General features: G+C 34.0%; 1 protein-coding gene across 17 annotated transcripts in view; it reads left to right on the top strand.

Moving 5' to 3' along the window:
- LOC311293280 (uncharacterized protein) overlaps nt 1–16,351 on the top strand; it is a 59,237-nt gene extending 42,886 nt beyond the window's left edge. The window contains exons 1-26 of one of the 17 annotated variants that reach the window (XR_014627913.1): nt 3,359–3,475; nt 4,557–4,583; nt 4,701–5,000; nt 5,259–5,317; nt 5,991–6,081; nt 6,315–6,485; nt 6,795–6,821; nt 6,939–6,992; nt 7,797–7,855; nt 8,551–8,641; nt 8,889–9,044; nt 9,354–9,380; nt 9,499–9,798; nt 10,056–10,114; nt 10,798–10,888; nt 11,122–11,292; nt 12,458–12,652; nt 12,780–12,973; nt 13,075–13,108; nt 13,205–13,287; nt 13,385–13,451; nt 13,669–13,872; nt 14,001–14,190; nt 14,270–14,306; nt 14,479–14,522; nt 15,746–16,351. Coding sequence is in view for 13 of the 17 variants with exons in the window: in XM_084413420.1 (XP_084269546.1) it covers nt 3,472–3,475; nt 4,557–4,583; nt 4,701–5,000; nt 5,259–5,317; nt 5,991–6,081; nt 6,315–6,485; nt 6,795–6,821; nt 6,939–6,992; nt 7,797–7,855; nt 8,551–8,641; nt 8,889–9,044; nt 9,354–9,380; nt 9,499–9,798; nt 10,056–10,114; nt 10,798–10,888; nt 11,122–11,292; nt 12,458–12,661; nt 12,780–12,973; nt 13,075–13,108; nt 13,205–13,287; nt 13,385–13,451; nt 13,669–13,872; nt 14,001–14,194; nt 14,270–14,306; nt 14,479–14,522; nt 15,746–15,748 (2,751 nt within the window). In the remaining 4 variants the exon portion in view is untranslated. Of the gene's footprint in view, nt 1–3,357; nt 3,476–4,556; nt 4,584–4,700; nt 5,001–5,258; nt 5,318–5,990; nt 6,082–6,314; nt 6,486–6,794; nt 6,822–6,938; nt 6,993–7,796; nt 7,856–8,550; nt 8,642–8,888; nt 9,144–9,353; nt 9,381–9,498; nt 9,799–10,055; nt 10,115–10,797; nt 10,889–11,121; nt 11,293–12,457; nt 12,662–12,779; nt 12,974–13,074; nt 13,109–13,204; nt 13,288–13,370; nt 13,452–13,668; nt 13,873–14,000; nt 14,195–14,269; nt 14,307–14,478; nt 14,523–15,745 lie in introns of those variants that run through there. The other 16 variants (XR_014627915.1, XM_084413430.1, XM_084413431.1 and 13 more) reach the window with 16 other exon arrangements.
- The last annotated feature ends 253 nt before the right edge of the window (nt 16,352–16,604 follow it).

Genomic DNA, 16,604 nt, shown 5'->3' with positions numbered 1-16,604 from the left:
CAGAAGCAATAATCAGCCAAATTTGCGAGTCCGTTCAGTTCAATGGCACTGTTTACGTTCAGTACCTCCAAAATGGCCGACTTCCGGATTGATGACGCGTCGTGAAAACCCTCTATTATGCTATTTCCTCATTATTTACACCTGTGATGTTCCATGACAATGCTACATGGTGTCCATCAGCTGATTAGCTGTACTTATAACAGATTTTTTTATAATTGCTGTTAACAAAACTGTTGCAAATAAATATACATTTTATTTAAAAAATATATATTTTAAACTTGCCTTCTCATCTTTGGACCCTGCATTACCTTACCTATGAAACTTATTTAAACATGACAAAAATGTGTGAAATATATCACAAACAAAACAACTTGAATTGCTGTTTGTAAATTAACTCGAACTCTTCCACCATCTAGCTTTAAAATGAATCACGAGTATTTACTGGGTCACATGACCAAAAATGATAAAATTACTTCCTTGAAGCGACCATCGCATGTATCCTTCGCTAACAGCCGTGTGGAAAGGCCCTTCGTGAAGGGATCCAGTTGTTCTCTTTCATTTGGAACACACCTACAAATGGTGTCCCCTTGCTGAAGGGGAAGGCGTTTGGAATTTGGCCAATGTAGCCAGAAAATCAAGTTTAAAAAAAATAAAAAATTAGACACTGTGGATCAGTACACATCTGTCACTCTGTCCACCACTACTTACTGCAATGCTAAATGATTATTTTAAGTGTGCTTTTAAGTGTATAGGTTTAAATTAAGTGTGCAAATAAGAAAATAGTCTGATTAAAATAAACCATTTATGTGATATGAATGATGAATGAAGTAACAGTCTACTTCTATAGATGTCATGTTAAGTACAGATGAATTATGTTTCTGCACATGTCCTCTAATATTTTATCTGAAAAATAATTTTTTCTTTTTGTCTTTTTCATATAGAGGTATAGAGCTGTATCTAACACAGCTTTTGTAGATGGATGCTAACTTGAATATGGTAAATGCTGACAATATAGAAGTCAGAAAGTGAAATCATTTGAGAAGTTACACCGTAGCTAGATGTTAGCTTTAAAATGTAACTCTGTAAAAAAAAAATAAAAAAAAAAACATTCTCTCTTTATCTGTAGGTCTACAGTATACCTCACAGTCATGTCTTTTAAAGATGTTTTTTTTTTATGTTATCTGTGAAGATTTGTATTAGTATTAGTATTATTTAAATATAATGGTACTTTAAAAGTGGACTGTAACAGTATACGGCCAATTTTTGCAGTTACATTTTTATAGATGAATATAATAATATAAATAGATAAATATAATTTAAACACCTGCAAATAAGACAAAGTCACCAAAATCAAAACACCACAGCACACTGATATATACAACCTGTATTTATGAAGTAGTGCAGATATCAGTACATAAATGATTTAATGTCTCATTTCAGCTATACAAGTGATCTGCTCATTCCACTCATTTCTCCATCTCCATCATCATCATCATCATCATCATCATCATCCAAACCCAGTGCTTTGCTGAAGATTGAAACCCTTTTGATAAACATGCACAGCTGTTGCATAGAAATCACCTCTATATTCTCTTTCATGCAACTTAATAGTTTTTCTTTAATTGAATGTGTGAAACAACTGACTTTGAATAAAGAAGGGCAACCCACAATCTCTCTGTCTATTTTAGGGCTTGAATTATTAATTAATTAAATATTTTTTTTTCTTTCAGAAATGAATTAAAATATAGACTTGCTAGTGAGGTCAAGCTGGGGAGATAAGCGAGTAGCACTGCTAAAGAAAAAAAGAAAGGCTTGGCAAACCAAAAACTGACCACATGGTCTAAAAATCACAGATAAATATGCAGTGTAATAATGACCCTGTCTGTCAACGTTTCTGGGTTAAAAAAAAAAAATCAAAGAGTTCAAATAAGGTATTTTAGCTCTGCAATGACTTTGCAACACTGACCTCATGTGGCAACTTTAGGAAATGCAGTGGGTCATGGTGTAGGACAGCATCCAGTGTCTTTTAATACTCCAGATTGTTGTTTGGGGAGAAATTGTGCTTTTTGCAGGTAGAAGGTCACTCTGAAACAAATGTTGGATATGTAGAAGAGTCCGAAAGTGAAGTCAGATGATTTTAAATAGTTTTTGGCTATGCTTTGGGAAGGGGGAGTTGGTTGACTGGTTGTCAGGAGTGAGTTTGCTTCAGCAAAGATTAGACGGAGACATACAGACATTCATTCAATCACATTTATCACTTTTCACAACAATTACTTTAGCAAAGTTTGTACTATTTTCTGTTTATTTGGATAAATAATATTTTAAAAATTCAGAAACAACATTATTTTAAAAAGTAAAGGTTCTGAAAGCATTGTGGAGATCCCATAATAATTTAATTTAATTAATTTAACAATAAATTAGGCTATATTTTATTATATGGTATGATCAATATAATTTTGTATTTATTTGTGTATATACATTTTTTTTTTTTTTTTAGGGATTCATTGTAAATATGGTGATTATCTCTAAGGTGGACACCCAACTTAATATATTATTTACCATCTGAATCTAATGTAATGTGAACAAATGGAAAAGTCAACCAGCTATTTATTATCATGTGGATTATTGTGCCCTTCCCACCAACAGCAGGTGTGCGTTTGACCCCAGTTACTATAGGCCTACTTTAACATATTCTTCTGTTATTGAAAAACTGTTGCATTAATTACTGAAAATCATGAAGACCTTTGTCTCAAAATACATTCAATAATTGTAGCAATTCTCATTTGACTTAAATCTATAAAATAAAAAAAAAACACCAAATATTAAAAACTGATGTTTTGGAAAGTGCTGCGGTCAAGTTTTTGTTCCATTGTTTACTTTAGAGGAAAATAAAATAAAAGGCGATCAAAAAAAAAAAAAAAATATATATATATATATATATATATATATATATATATATATATATATATATATATATATATATATATATATATATATATATATTTCATATCATTATATGATAGTGATAATATGTCTACATGTGTAGAATGTTTTTCAGTGTCATGTCTACATTGGTAGAATGTTTTTCAGTGTCATTCATTCCATACGTAGCCTATAACAGATGGCAACATCTAGGCCCATGCTTTATTATTCATATTAAATGTTCCTCTCTCTATGCCCAATTTATTTAGTCTTAATAATTAATTTTAAAAATGCAAATGTGTGCTGGAGTCTGACAATCTGATAGAAACACCCAGGATAAAAAAAGCCGTTGTGTTGATATAAAAAGCAAAAGCTACGTGTCGGTTTGCAGTTGAAATAGTGCGTGGGAGGTGTTTAGCAGTTACGAGAAAGTGAAAGTGAAAGAATTTTTCCTCTGCGATCAGACCACTGTGACGGCTTGTTCCCATTGGGTTGTTCCGCTCAGAATCAGTTCTGCGCTGCACTTCAGCTGAGACAGAAGATTTGAAGATGGGTAAGAATGCTAACATGCATAGGCCTACTAACCATACACAACATGTCAATTAACAACCGAAATCCAGAGGTGTCAAGTAACGAAGTAGGCTACAAATACTTCGTTACCTTACTTAAGTAGAAATTTGGGGTATCTATACTTTACTGGAGTAATTATTTTTCAGACGACTTTTTACTTCTACTCCTTACATTTTCACGCAATTATCTGTAGGTACTTTCTACTCCTTACATTTTAAAAATAGCCTCGTTACTCCTATTTAATTTCGGCTTGTTTTCATTCCGGCTTGTCGTCGTTAGAAAAAAACATTTACTTGAGTAAAAAGCTTGAGTTGATACTTCAACTTCTACAGAAGTCTTTTATCTATACTTCTACCTGAGTAATGAATGTGAATACTTTTGACACCTCTGCCGAAATCTACAAGGTAACATTTATTGTAATTTATTTTCATTTTCGTTTCATCAACTGGTGTGACGATTTTAAAGTAGGCTACCCTACATCTGGCACAGTTTCAATCCTGGCTGACTGGAGGTTTGGTCAATTAGAGAAGACCGTCCTCTTTATGCACAAATAGTCATTCATAGCTCTATCCATCCATATATGGCAATATGGGCTGCAAACAATTGGTCTACTTTCGATTTTCGATTAGCAATGTTAAATCGTTTAGATGACGCGTTTGACCGATTCACAAAACCTGTCTGAAGGATTTGTTCATGAATCGGACTGAATTATTAGGAGGGCGTCGCCAGTCGTCAACAACTCAACAGTCAACAAGCCGGGTCTCTGCAATGCAGTGTCTGCATGTGGTTTAAAGGTGCAGTCAGTCGACTGTTGATATTTGACATAGACTGCATATCGTCCACATAAAATAACCCCCCAAACAGCTTTCAATGTCAAACAAAAATAATTATTTATCATCATCAAGTCCTTTATCACTGTAGGCCTATATTAATTGTCAATCATCAGAGATAAATAACACCGAAAGGTGCCTTTTAGAATTAGAATTCTATTCATAATAAAGCATACTAAAACTGAAACTGAAATGCCAAATCAATATCACTTTGTGTGTCATGTTCCTGTTTAGGAGAAAAAATGGAAGTTGATAGCAACAGTAAGTTCTGTTAAATTTTATTTTATTTTATTTTTCTTCATAATAAAAAATACAATTAATATAATATAAATATTAATTTATGTAAATCCACATTTTTCTCTTTTTTTCTCAACACAGACGAGTTCAAGATAGTTGTGTCTGAGGAAGCTCAATCAGATGGCACCATTCTGTGTAAGCTGTCTCCTGAAATCAGTGCTGTTGACATGGAGATCAGGTGGTTTAAGGAGACAGACTGTGTTTGTTTCTATAAGAATAAACGGTTGATAGAGGGGGGGGAGCGCTATGAGGGAGCGAGACTACCCAAGGAGGAGCTGGAGAGAGGAAATGTGTCTTTACAACTAAAGAAATTAGATGCTGGTGATTACCTGTGTCAGATTACCAGTGAAGACAGAACAGAGGAGATAACAGTAAGAAAAGGTGAGTGTTTCATATAACCTCATTCTACTGTACATAAGCTCTAATCTCCTGTCAGAATGAACTGAAATCTAGAGGATTGCTACAGTAAGTGTTGGTTTGTCACTGAACTGAGAAATGAGACCTATTGATCAAATTTATTTTTAAGACCAATGTGCCGAAAAAAAAACAAAAAACAAAAATGAATAAACCATCCAATCACATTTTTTTCTGATTACTCTATTACTTTAAATGTTTAATTGTGATTTTACTGTGACTCAGCTGTGACTCATGAAGATCAGACTGTGCTGCAACAAACAAACAGACAAAGTTCTGAAAAGGTAACAGAAAAAAATATAGTGTTTTTATTACAATATTTTTTATACATAAATACAGATCCCCCCCGCCCCACACACACACACATAATATTTATGAAACAAATAAGAAATTAGCTCCAATAATAATTATTTAAATAATTTCCTTTCCAACTGTCATTGTAAAAAAAAAAAAAATCTTAATGCTAAACCTCAAAAGGTCCGCACCTTCATTCAGTGAGGATTTCTTTAATCTTGTTTTATTGATTATAATCATCCAGAGCACGTTTAGTAGAACATTGTTATTGTTGTCCAATTTTGTCTTCTTAGTTTACTGTCAAAAACATTTGCAGTTACAGTTTGCCACTAGTACCCTTAAAAGGGCAACTTTGTACATGATCTACTCCTAAACGGTGCATATTAGTAGAGTAGTGTAATGGTACACAATGAGCCTTTGAGGGGTAAAGCAAGTACAAAGATGTACCTTTAAAGGTATTGCCCCTTTGACACGCTGTTGCACCCCTGAATGCAATGTCATTACACATTTTTTTTTCGGAGAGTGTTGGATCATCAAACCAAGTGGAATTTGATTACTCACTTGTATAGTTGTTAGATTATATTCTTACTATATTCAACAATACTTGTATCATCAACCTAAACGGTCATATGAGTATTTCACACAGTTTATATTTCATAAAAGGTTGTTGGACAATGTTCTTCTCTTCAACGGATCGACAGAGAATGGACTGATAAGGAGAGAATACAAATGGCAAATTCTGCTTTATTGGCAGGTAAGATCTGTTTGGACTAATATCATATTTTTTTGTCAATGATCACGACAGACACAAGGAACTCATTAGACTCCATCTGAAAAACAATAACAAAGCTTAAAGTAGTTTGAAAACAGGACACTTGATTTATTTATTCAATACAGAATAAATCAAATGTGGTTATCTTGTATATGAACATTTATTAAAGATATAATATGCTTGATTTTTTTTTAAATCGGGAATTGTGTGTATAGTCTTCTGTAATCTAGAAAAAAGAGATGCACAGAAAGAAGATCATCAGAATATTAATGCTGCAGAGCTGCAGACAGAGAAAAAGCCACAGCCTGAGGAGAACGACATGGAACAGGAGGATTTGAGCAAACGGATGAGTGACAACGAGAGACTCCCAGTGAAAACAATGACAGGTATGGAAACCAGTAAACCAGAGAAACAGGAAACCAAACCAGAAAATAAAATAACAGATCAGAAAGAGTTCTGTTCAAATCAGAAATTACTGGACAGTGGTGGGTGTGTATGTCACATTTATAGTTTTCTATTTTCTATTAGAATTCTATTCATAATAAAGCATACTGAAATTGAAACTGAAATGCCAAATCAATATGCTCATGTTAGAAATCAGGGCTTCGCACCCCCTCTCATTACCCTTCATGGCACTTAAAGCTCAAAGCTTAAAGCTCATTCTGTGTCACTTTGTGTGTCATGTTCCTGTTTAGCAGAAAAAATGCAAGGTGATAGCAACAGTAAGTTCTGTTAAAATTTATTTTATTTTATTTTCCTTCAGAATAAAAAATACAGTTAATACAATATAAATATTAATTTATGTAAATCCACATTTTTCTCTTTTTTTCTCAACACAGATGAGTTCAAGATAGTTGTGTCTGAGGAAGCTCAATCAGATGGCACCATTCTGTGTAAGCTGTCTCCTGAAATCAGTGCTGTTGACATGGAGATCAGGTGGTTTAAGGAGACAGACTGTGTTTGTTTCTATAAGAATAAACGGTTGATAGAAGGGGGGAGCGCTATGAGGGAGCGAGACTACCCAAGGAGGAGCTGGAGAGAGGAAATGTGTCTTTACAACTAAAGAAATTAGATGCTGGTGATTACCTGTGTCAGATTACCAGTGAAGACAGAACAGAGGAGATAACAGTTAAGGCCTCATTATACTTCTGCGTCGGACCTACGCCGGAGCCTATACGCCGTAGGCAACGTGTTGGTTTTAATTTATACTTCTGTGTCGTTGTCCGCGTTGACGCGCACCTAGGGAGCGTGTGAAACCCCGAGGGAGGGGTTCTGGCAGACCAATCACAGCGCTGGCGTCCGCGTAGAATTGACGCGTTGTTACATTTTTGGAGAGGTGCACGTCAGGTTACGCCGTAGGGTACGCGCGCTACACACAGCCTACGACGTAGCTATGGCGGCAGTTCGACGCAGAAGTATAAATAGGCCTTAAGAAAAGGTGAGTGTTTCATATAACCTCATTCTACTGTACATAAACTCTAATCTCCTGTCAGAATGAACTGAAATCTAGAGGATTGCTACAGTAAGTGTTGGTTTGTCACTGAACTGAGAAATGAGACCTATTGATCGAATTTATTTTTAAGACCAATGTGCCGAGAAAAAAACAACAACTAAAATGAATTAACCATCCAATCACATTTTTTTTTCTGATTACTCTATTACTTTAAATGTTTAATTGTGATTTTACTGTGACTCAGCTGTGACTCATGAAGATCAGACTGTGCTGCAACAAACAAACAGACAAAGTTCTGAAAAGGTAACAGAATTGTTTTTTTTTTTTTATTACAATATTTTTTATACATAAATACAGACCCCCCCCCCCCCCCACACACACACACACACACACACATAATATTTATGAAACAAATAAGAAATTAGCTCCAATAATAATTATTTACATAATTTCCTTTCCAACTGTCATTGTAAAAAAAAAAAAAGAATTCTACATTTCTTAATGCAAAACCTCAAAAGGTCCACACCTTCATTCAGTGAGGATTTCTTTAATCTTGTTTTATTGATTTATAATCATCCAGAGCACGTTAAGTAGAACATTGTTATTGTTGTCCAATTTTGTCTTCTTAGTTTACTGTCAAAAACATTTGCAGTTACAGCTTGCCACTAGTACCCTTAAAAGGGCAACTTTGTACATGATCTACTCCTAAACGGTGCATATTAGTAGAGTAGTGTAATGGTACACAATGAGCCTTTGAGGGGTAAAGCAAGTACAAAGATGTACCTTTAAAGGTATTGCCCCTTTGACACGCTGTTGCACCCCTGAATGCAACGTCATTACACATTTTTTTTCGGAGAGTGTTGGATCATCAAACCAAGTGGAATTTGATTACTCACTTGTATAGTTGTTAGATTATATTCTTACTATATTCAACAATACTTGTATCATCAACCTAAACGGTCATATGAGTATTTCACACAGTTTATATTTCATAAAAGGTTGTTGGACAATGTTCTTCTCTTCAACGGATCGACAGAGAATGGACTGATAAGGAGAGAATACAAATGGCAAATTCTGCTTTATTGGCAGGTAAGATCTGTTTGGACTAATATCATATTTTTTTGTCAATGATCATGACAGACACAAGGAACTCATTAGACTCCATCTGAAAAACAATAACAAAGCTTAAAGTAGTTTGAAAACAGGACACTTGATTTATTTATTCAATACAGAATAAATCAAATGTGGTTATCTTGTATATGAACATTTATTAAAGATATAATATGCTTGATTTTTTTTAAATCGGGAATTGTGTGTATTGTCTTCTGTAATCTAGAAAAAAGAGATGCACAGAAAGAAGATCATCAGAATATTAATGCTGCAGAGCTGCAGACAGAGAAAAAGCCACAGCCTGAGGAGAACGACATGGAACAGGAGGATTTGAGCAAACGGATGAGTGACAACGAGAGACTCCCAGTGAAAACAATGACAGGTATGGAAACCAGTAAACCAGAGAAACAGGAAACCAAACCAGAAAATAAAATAACAGATCAGAAAGAGTTCTGTTCAAATCAGAAATTACTGGACAGTGGTGGGTGTGTATGTCACATTTATAGCTTTCTATTTTCTATTAGAATTCTATTCATAATAAAGCATACTGAAATTGAAACTGAAATGCCAAATCAATATTCTCATGTTAGAAATCAGGGCTTCGCACCCCCTCTCATTACCCTTCATGGCACTTAAAGCTCAAAGCTCAAAGCTCATTCTGTGTCACTTTGTGTGTCATGTTCCTGTTTAGCAGAAAAAATGCAAGTTGATAGCAACAGTAAGTTCTGTTAAAATGTATTTTATTTTATTTTCCTTCAGAATAAAAAAAATACAATTAATATGATATAAATATTAATTTATGTAAGTCCACATTTTTCTCTTTTTTTTCAACACAGATGAGTTCAAGATAGTTTTGTCTGAGGAAGCTCAATCAGATGGCACCATTCTGTGTAAGCTGTCTCCTGAAATCAGTGCTGTTGACATGGAGATCAGGTGGTTTAAGGAGACAGGCTGTGTTTGTTTCTATAAGAATAAACGGTTGATAGAGGGGGGGGAGCGCTATGAGGGAGCGAGACTACACAAGGAGGAGCTGGAGAGAGGAAATGTGTCTTTACAACTAAAGAAATTAGATGCTGGTGATTACCTGTGTCAGATTACCAGTGAAGACAGAACAGAGGAGATAACAGTAAGAAAAGGTGAGTGTTTCATATAACCTCATTCTACTGTACATAAGCTCTAATCTCCTGTCAGAATGAACTGAAATCTAGAGGATTGCTACAGTAAGTGTTGGTTTGTCACTGAACTGAGAAATGAGACCTATTGATCAAATTTATTTTTAAGACCAATGTGCCGAAAAAAATAAAATAAAAAAAATGAATAAACCATCCAATCACATTTTTTTCTGATTACTCTATTACTTTAAATGTTTAATTGTGATTTTACTGTGACTCAGCTGTGACTCATGAAGATCAGACTGTGCTGCAACAAACAAACAGACAAAGTTCTGAAAAGGTAACAGAAAAAAATATAGTATTTTTATTACAATATTTTTTATACATAAATACAGATCCCCCCCGCCCCACACACACACACATAATATTTATGAAACAAATAAGAAATTAGCTCCAATAATAATTATTTAAATAATTTCCTTTCCAACTGTCATTGTAAAAAAATAAAAATAAATAAATAATCTTAATGCTAAACCTCAAAAGGTCCGCACCTTCATTCAGTGAGGATTTCTTTAATCTTGTTTTATTGATTATAATCATCCAGAGCACGTTTAGTAGAACATTGTTATTGTTGTCCAATTTTGTCTTCTTAGTTTACTGTCAAAAACATTTGCAGTTACAGTTTGCCACTAGTACCCTTAAAAGGGCAACTTTGTACATGATCTACTCCTAAACGGTGCATATTAGTAGAGTAGTGTAATGGTACACAATGAGCCTTTGAGGGGTAAAGCAAGTACAAAGATGTACCTTTAAAGGTATTGCCCCTTTGACACGCTGTTGCACCCCTGAATGCAATGTCATTACACATTTTTTTTTCGGAGAGTGTTGGATCATCAAACCAAGTGGAATTTGATTACTCACTTGTATAGTTGTTAGATTATATTCTTACTATATTCAACAATACTTGTATCATCAACCTAAACGGTCATATGAGTATTTCACACAGTTTATATTTCATAAAAGGTTGTTGGACAATGTTCTTCTCTTCAACGGATCGACAGAGAATGGACTGATAAGGAGAGAATACAAATGGCAAATTCTGCTTTATTGGCAGGTAAGATCTGTTTGGACTAATATCATATTTTTTTGTCAATGATCACGACAGACACAAGGAACTCATTAGACTCCATCTGAAAAACAATAACAAAGCTTAAAGTAGTTTGAAAACAGGACACTTGATTTATTTATTCAATACAGAATAAATCAAATGTGGTTATCTTGTATATGAACGTTTATTAAAGATATAATATGCTTGATTTTTTTTTAAATCGGGAATTGTGTGTATAGTCTTCTGTAATCTAGAAAAAAGAGATGCACAGAAAGAAGATCATCAGAATATTAATGCTGCAGAGCTGCAGACAGAGAAAAAGCCACAGCCTGAGGAGAACGACATGGAACAGGAGGATTTGAGCAAACGGATGAGTGACAACGAGAGACTCCCAGTGAAAACAATGACAGGTATGGAAACCAGTAAACCAGAGAAACAGGAAACCAAACCATAAAATAAAATAAAAGAGAATAAAAATGGCAAATTCTGCTTTATTGGCAGGTAAGATCTGTTTGGACTAATATCATATTTTTTTGTCAATGATCATGACAGACACAAGGAACTCATTAGACTCCATCTGAAAAACAATAACAAAGCTTAAAGTAGTTTGAAAACAGGACACTTGATTTATTTATTCAATACAGAATAAATCAAATGTGGTTATCTTGTTTATGAACGTTTATTTATAAAAAAATGACAGGTATGGAAAACCAGTAAACCAGAGAAACCAAACCAGAAAATACAATAAGAGATCAGAAAGAGTTCTGTTCAAATCAGAAATTGATGGACAGTGGTTGGTGTGTTTGTCACATTTATAGTTTGTCGGGATACATCTAAATAAAAACTTTTTGTGTATTCCAAAGTTAAATCTTTACATGAACATGCATATCCACATGAAGATAGTGGATGGAGCAGGTCAGCCATGATCAAGGTTTCAGTTAATGCAGGACATATGGGATCATATAAAACTGGTCTGTTATTACTGTTAATTTAATTGATGTTCTAGACAGGGATTCAGGTAAGATTTATTTAGAGCATCCATTTGCTGAAGACAATTCATCACTCTTCTGGCTGCCTTTAAATATTGTCTGATGATAATTTCATGAGGTAATTTCATGAGATTTCATCTTCAAAGACTGAAAGAAAGAAGAGGTTTAAATTTTAACGATTTAGAAATGAGGGCTGTGCATTCACAGTAGATAACAAACAATGTTGCAATGAATCACACATTCTAGAATGTATTTATCATATCTGCTATAGGAACATTTAAAGGGCAATCATTAGAGTAAATGATAGAAAGACAATGTTACAGATGTCATCAGTCTCCGTCTTGACACGTTAACATAGACACCGATTAGCTATGTAATGTAATTTTCATGGGAAAGAAAGAACAGAAACTGTAATGTTGTTATGTATGTCATAATATAAGGTTAAAAGGCTGATACACTGTACATTTGAGTGAAAATGAGAAAATGTGACGTCAGAATAGACATGAACTGCATATCCATAACATGTGATTTTCTTGTCTCTCTCTCTTTTTCTTTTCTTTTTTTACTATGCTATTAAATTTTCCAGATGTCAAAGTGTACATACATCGGAACAGTAAACCAAATGACGCTGATAAACAATTTACTGGCAAATTGGAAAGCGGAATTCTTCTGAATCTGAGGGAAGTTCGTACAGTGGAAGAGAGTAACATTATTTTGGTTTTCTGTACTGTTGTTTCCCGAACTGGAACTGATATTGACGAAGCACTTAAAAGATTCAATGGCAAGACAGGTTGATTGAGTATATTTTCACTCTATTTTAAGTAATAAATAATGTTTTTATTATTCAGAATATACATAAAGTTTTTATCGTGAGGACATTAGAAAAATGTGTCTATTTCCTTGAACAGACTCTAAGCTGGTTGTTCTAGTGGTGCTTCATCACACGTTTGACCCAGAGAAAACAGTACCAGACAGCAGCAGATGTGTCAACAGGACAGACATTCTCACTGTGGACTGTCTGTTCTATGAGGAAACAGGATTACTGAAGTGTCAGAAGAATTCAGATGCAATTGACAAAGCTGTGACCTGGTTAAAAGATCAGGTATTTAACAAGATGTTCTGTAAAATATGCTCTGATAAATTTAATTTGAAAAATAAGTCACTGTGCTCTTGACAAGCTCATGTTGTAATCGTTCTCTGCAGGGGTGTGCAGGTGTCGAAATATCTCTACGTCAGAGTAGGTTAAAGTAACTTTTTAACAGCAAATATAACCCTATTTTATTTAATCAGTATTAATTATATGTTGCTAATCATTTTACATAATTTTCTACAGATTTGACCACAAAATGTTTTACAAACCCAGGGCCGGGACAAAAACTATGTCAAGAAAAGGAAAGGTCACACAAATCAAATAAGGTAAATTTTAAACTCTTACATTTTCTCTGGTAAACACCTTATACAGTTTTTATCCAGATACTGTGACTACATTTCAACATAAGTTGTGTGTCTGTAGCACGAAGATGAATCGCAGCAAGTGGTTATGAAGAAGCCGAGAACAGAGAACTGCAGTTTTAGTACAAGTAAGTTTATCTTATGATGGATTACACAACTGCTTGTTTAGTCACACATTACATTCTTGACTTTTTGATAATAGATCAGAATAACTCATCTTTCAGGACAGCATTCCAGAGAATGGAATTGATTTTTTAAAACTGTTGTTATTATCTTGCATTATTTTTTATGATCTTATTTGTACATTCCCCTGTTTTACTTGATTCATCCCAATTCATTTTCCAGAGCGGGTCAAAGTGTTCTCCATTTTGGCTGGAAAGATAAATAACTGTGACAAGAAATTTATTGCCACTCTGGGAAACCGAATTGAGAATCTGAAGGAAGTTGGTAGTGTGGACGAGAGTAACATTATTTTGATTTTCTGCCCTATTGTTTCTCAAACTGGAACTGACATCAAAGCAGCACTGAACAAATTAAATCACTCTACAGGTTATTTGATCATCACACTTTTGTAAAAAAAAATATATATATATATATTTTTTTTACTCAAGGTTATACATTTTTTAAGTATTTCAGATGAATTCATCTTCAATAGATTTGTGTATGTCCCTGAACAGACTCTAAGCTGGTTGTTCTTGTGGTGCTTCATCACACGTTTGACCCAGAGAAAACAGTACTAGACAGCAGCAGATGTGTCAAGAGGACAGACATTCTCACAGTGGACTGTCTGTTCAATGAGGATACAGGATTACTGAAGTGTCAGAAGAATTCAGATGCAATTGACAAAGCTGTGACCTGGTTAATAGAGCAGGTATTTAATAAGATGCTCTGAAATGTTCGAACATGTTACTGTTGACTAATTAAGCTCACGTTGCATTTTTTTTAGGGAAGGGAAATAGGCATCCCAATATCTCCATTTCAAAGTAGGTTAACGTCACTTTTTATCAATAAATAAAACTATAGGCCTATTTAATCTCAAGACATTTTTTGTTGTTGTTGTTCTGCTGGATGCTGCTTATGATTTTAGTTTGTTCTGCTGTATGTCCTAATTCACAGGAAAACAATAATTGTAAAACTGTTCTTTATTTAAAACAGACCAACGGAGAGCCTCCAGTTTCCTTCCACGTTTCCTTTCACAGGTAAGAACAAACTCACTTTTGCTTAATACTGAAATTTACTGTCTAAAAACAGTTCTGTAAAACAGATCAAGTATTTCAGAACATACAACAGCTTTCTGAGGTCCAAGTTTAGCATGAGGAACTGATGTAATTTAATAAGTTGTCATTTATAAGATTACATTTTAAATGAACAAAGTAGAACAAATGATTTCACTAAATTAGCTTATTAATTTCAGACACTATATTAACAGATTGTGATTATGATTGAACAAAGACTGTCATAATCAAACTGTCATTATCAATATCTAACTACACACTGCACAACAAATCTCTTATTTACGTTGTGTCTACGCTTTGCTTGTTATAATAAGAGGATTTATGAGCGTGTAGAACTCGATATTTTAAGTTCAAAACAGCGAATTTCGCTGAAAGGGGACAAGCTTGCATCCCTATGAGAAAATGTCATGTGTGTCATCTCATTCATTTTTAAAACAAGATGCTATTTTTTGTACATCATACGAGAGGAGACTGTAAATTCCCCCATTACATGTTACTGAAATTTATCAAAAATAACCAATGAAAATAACTGTTCCTTTGTCTCTGGTAAGCAAAGAAAAAGATCCATTTGCACACAATGGACTTATGAGTGGTCTGAGGCTTTTTATTTTATATATATATCACATTCGATAACATGACTTTTGGGAAGAGATTAAGTGCAAACTTTCTAGTATAAAAACTGTCTGGTTCAAAAATTCTACTTAGTGAAAACCTGACCAGACAGGCTTCATATAATATAGTGTGAACTAACAAACAGGGGCTGTGTGAGTGGACCAGGTATGTATACAGTATTGTATTTAAATTATACTGTACTGTCTGTGACTCAGTGAGATGGAGTCAACTTGTTTAGCTCGATTGACTGTTGCATGCAACTGATATCATTGTATCATGGGTGTCATGGGGTCTTCACTGATGATGAAGGACAGTGAAATGTTCATCTTATTCAGTGGGACACAGAATTAAAAATATTTAATAGCAATTATCTGAAAAACATCTAGTGAGGAAAAATCTAGTGGCTGCCAAATAAACAGAAATGAAATGTATAAAGACTCAAAGTTTCTACAGCAGATAAGGTGACCTGATTTTATAGAATAAGTATTATCTATTGCAGACTTTAAACATAGTATGTTTCAAACGATTAATCGTATATCACAATAACAGTAAAGTCTGTGCTTTGTATATTTTAGTGATCTTTAAGGAGTGGGAGTAGAATGAGACTGAAGATAAATACACACCTATCGCTCCATCCACCATTCAGAGAGATCCTGTGCCTCTGAGAGCTACATATCCTATGAAAACTTTTTTCTTTCGTCAAAAAGTTTTTTATCAGATGTTATTGTCTCATTGTCTTTTGTTGACTTATAGCATGTGCTTAAAGTTGTATAGGCTACAAAAGTCCACTGTATTAACTAGCATTTACAAACCATATATACTGCATAATTCACGCATCCTGCTGGTTACTAGTGCATGAAAATAAATAATTATTTGAAATAAATGAGCTGACAATAACTGTACAAAAGAAGTAAAACTCTCGCCACCTTGCTGCTTGAATGACCATCAAACTAATGTTCAGTTCTTCTGTCAATGCAATGCTTTATGTTCATATAGAGGCAAATATATATAATTTGTTTTTGTTTTTTTGTATTTCATTGAGAGACTTTCATTGAAGTTTCTCGGTGGTGTCCATTTTAATATACTGTATTTCATCTGTGTGTTGTATTGATAGATTTTATCTGCTAATGTGCATTTCCTCTAAATCTTTGCCTGTATAATAAAAAAAAAAATACTGATCATTACAAATCACAGTAAATAAGGTGTATAACTCTAAAAATCTTTTGTTTAACTGTGGAAATGTACTAAGGTGTGTATTTATTGTGGTGGTTATAGTAATAATAATAATGTTTAAATTAATAATTGGTAGGCCTAAAATATACAGATACATTCTGACTTGCCATTTTTTAAAAGTTCTGTTATATCATTCGGGTTGGGAGCATTGCGTGGGCGTAGCTTTGTTTTGCCAATACGAGACGAAATTTGTAATGTAGA

The sequence above is a fragment of the Rutilus rutilus genome, assembly GCF_951802725.1.
Source record: "Rutilus rutilus genome assembly, chromosome: 7".
Classification (NCBI taxonomy): domain Eukaryota; kingdom Metazoa; phylum Chordata; class Actinopteri; order Cypriniformes; family Leuciscidae; genus Rutilus; species Rutilus rutilus.
Note: the sequence above shows the minus strand (reverse complement) of the source record. Positions and strands in the feature narration are given on the sequence as shown.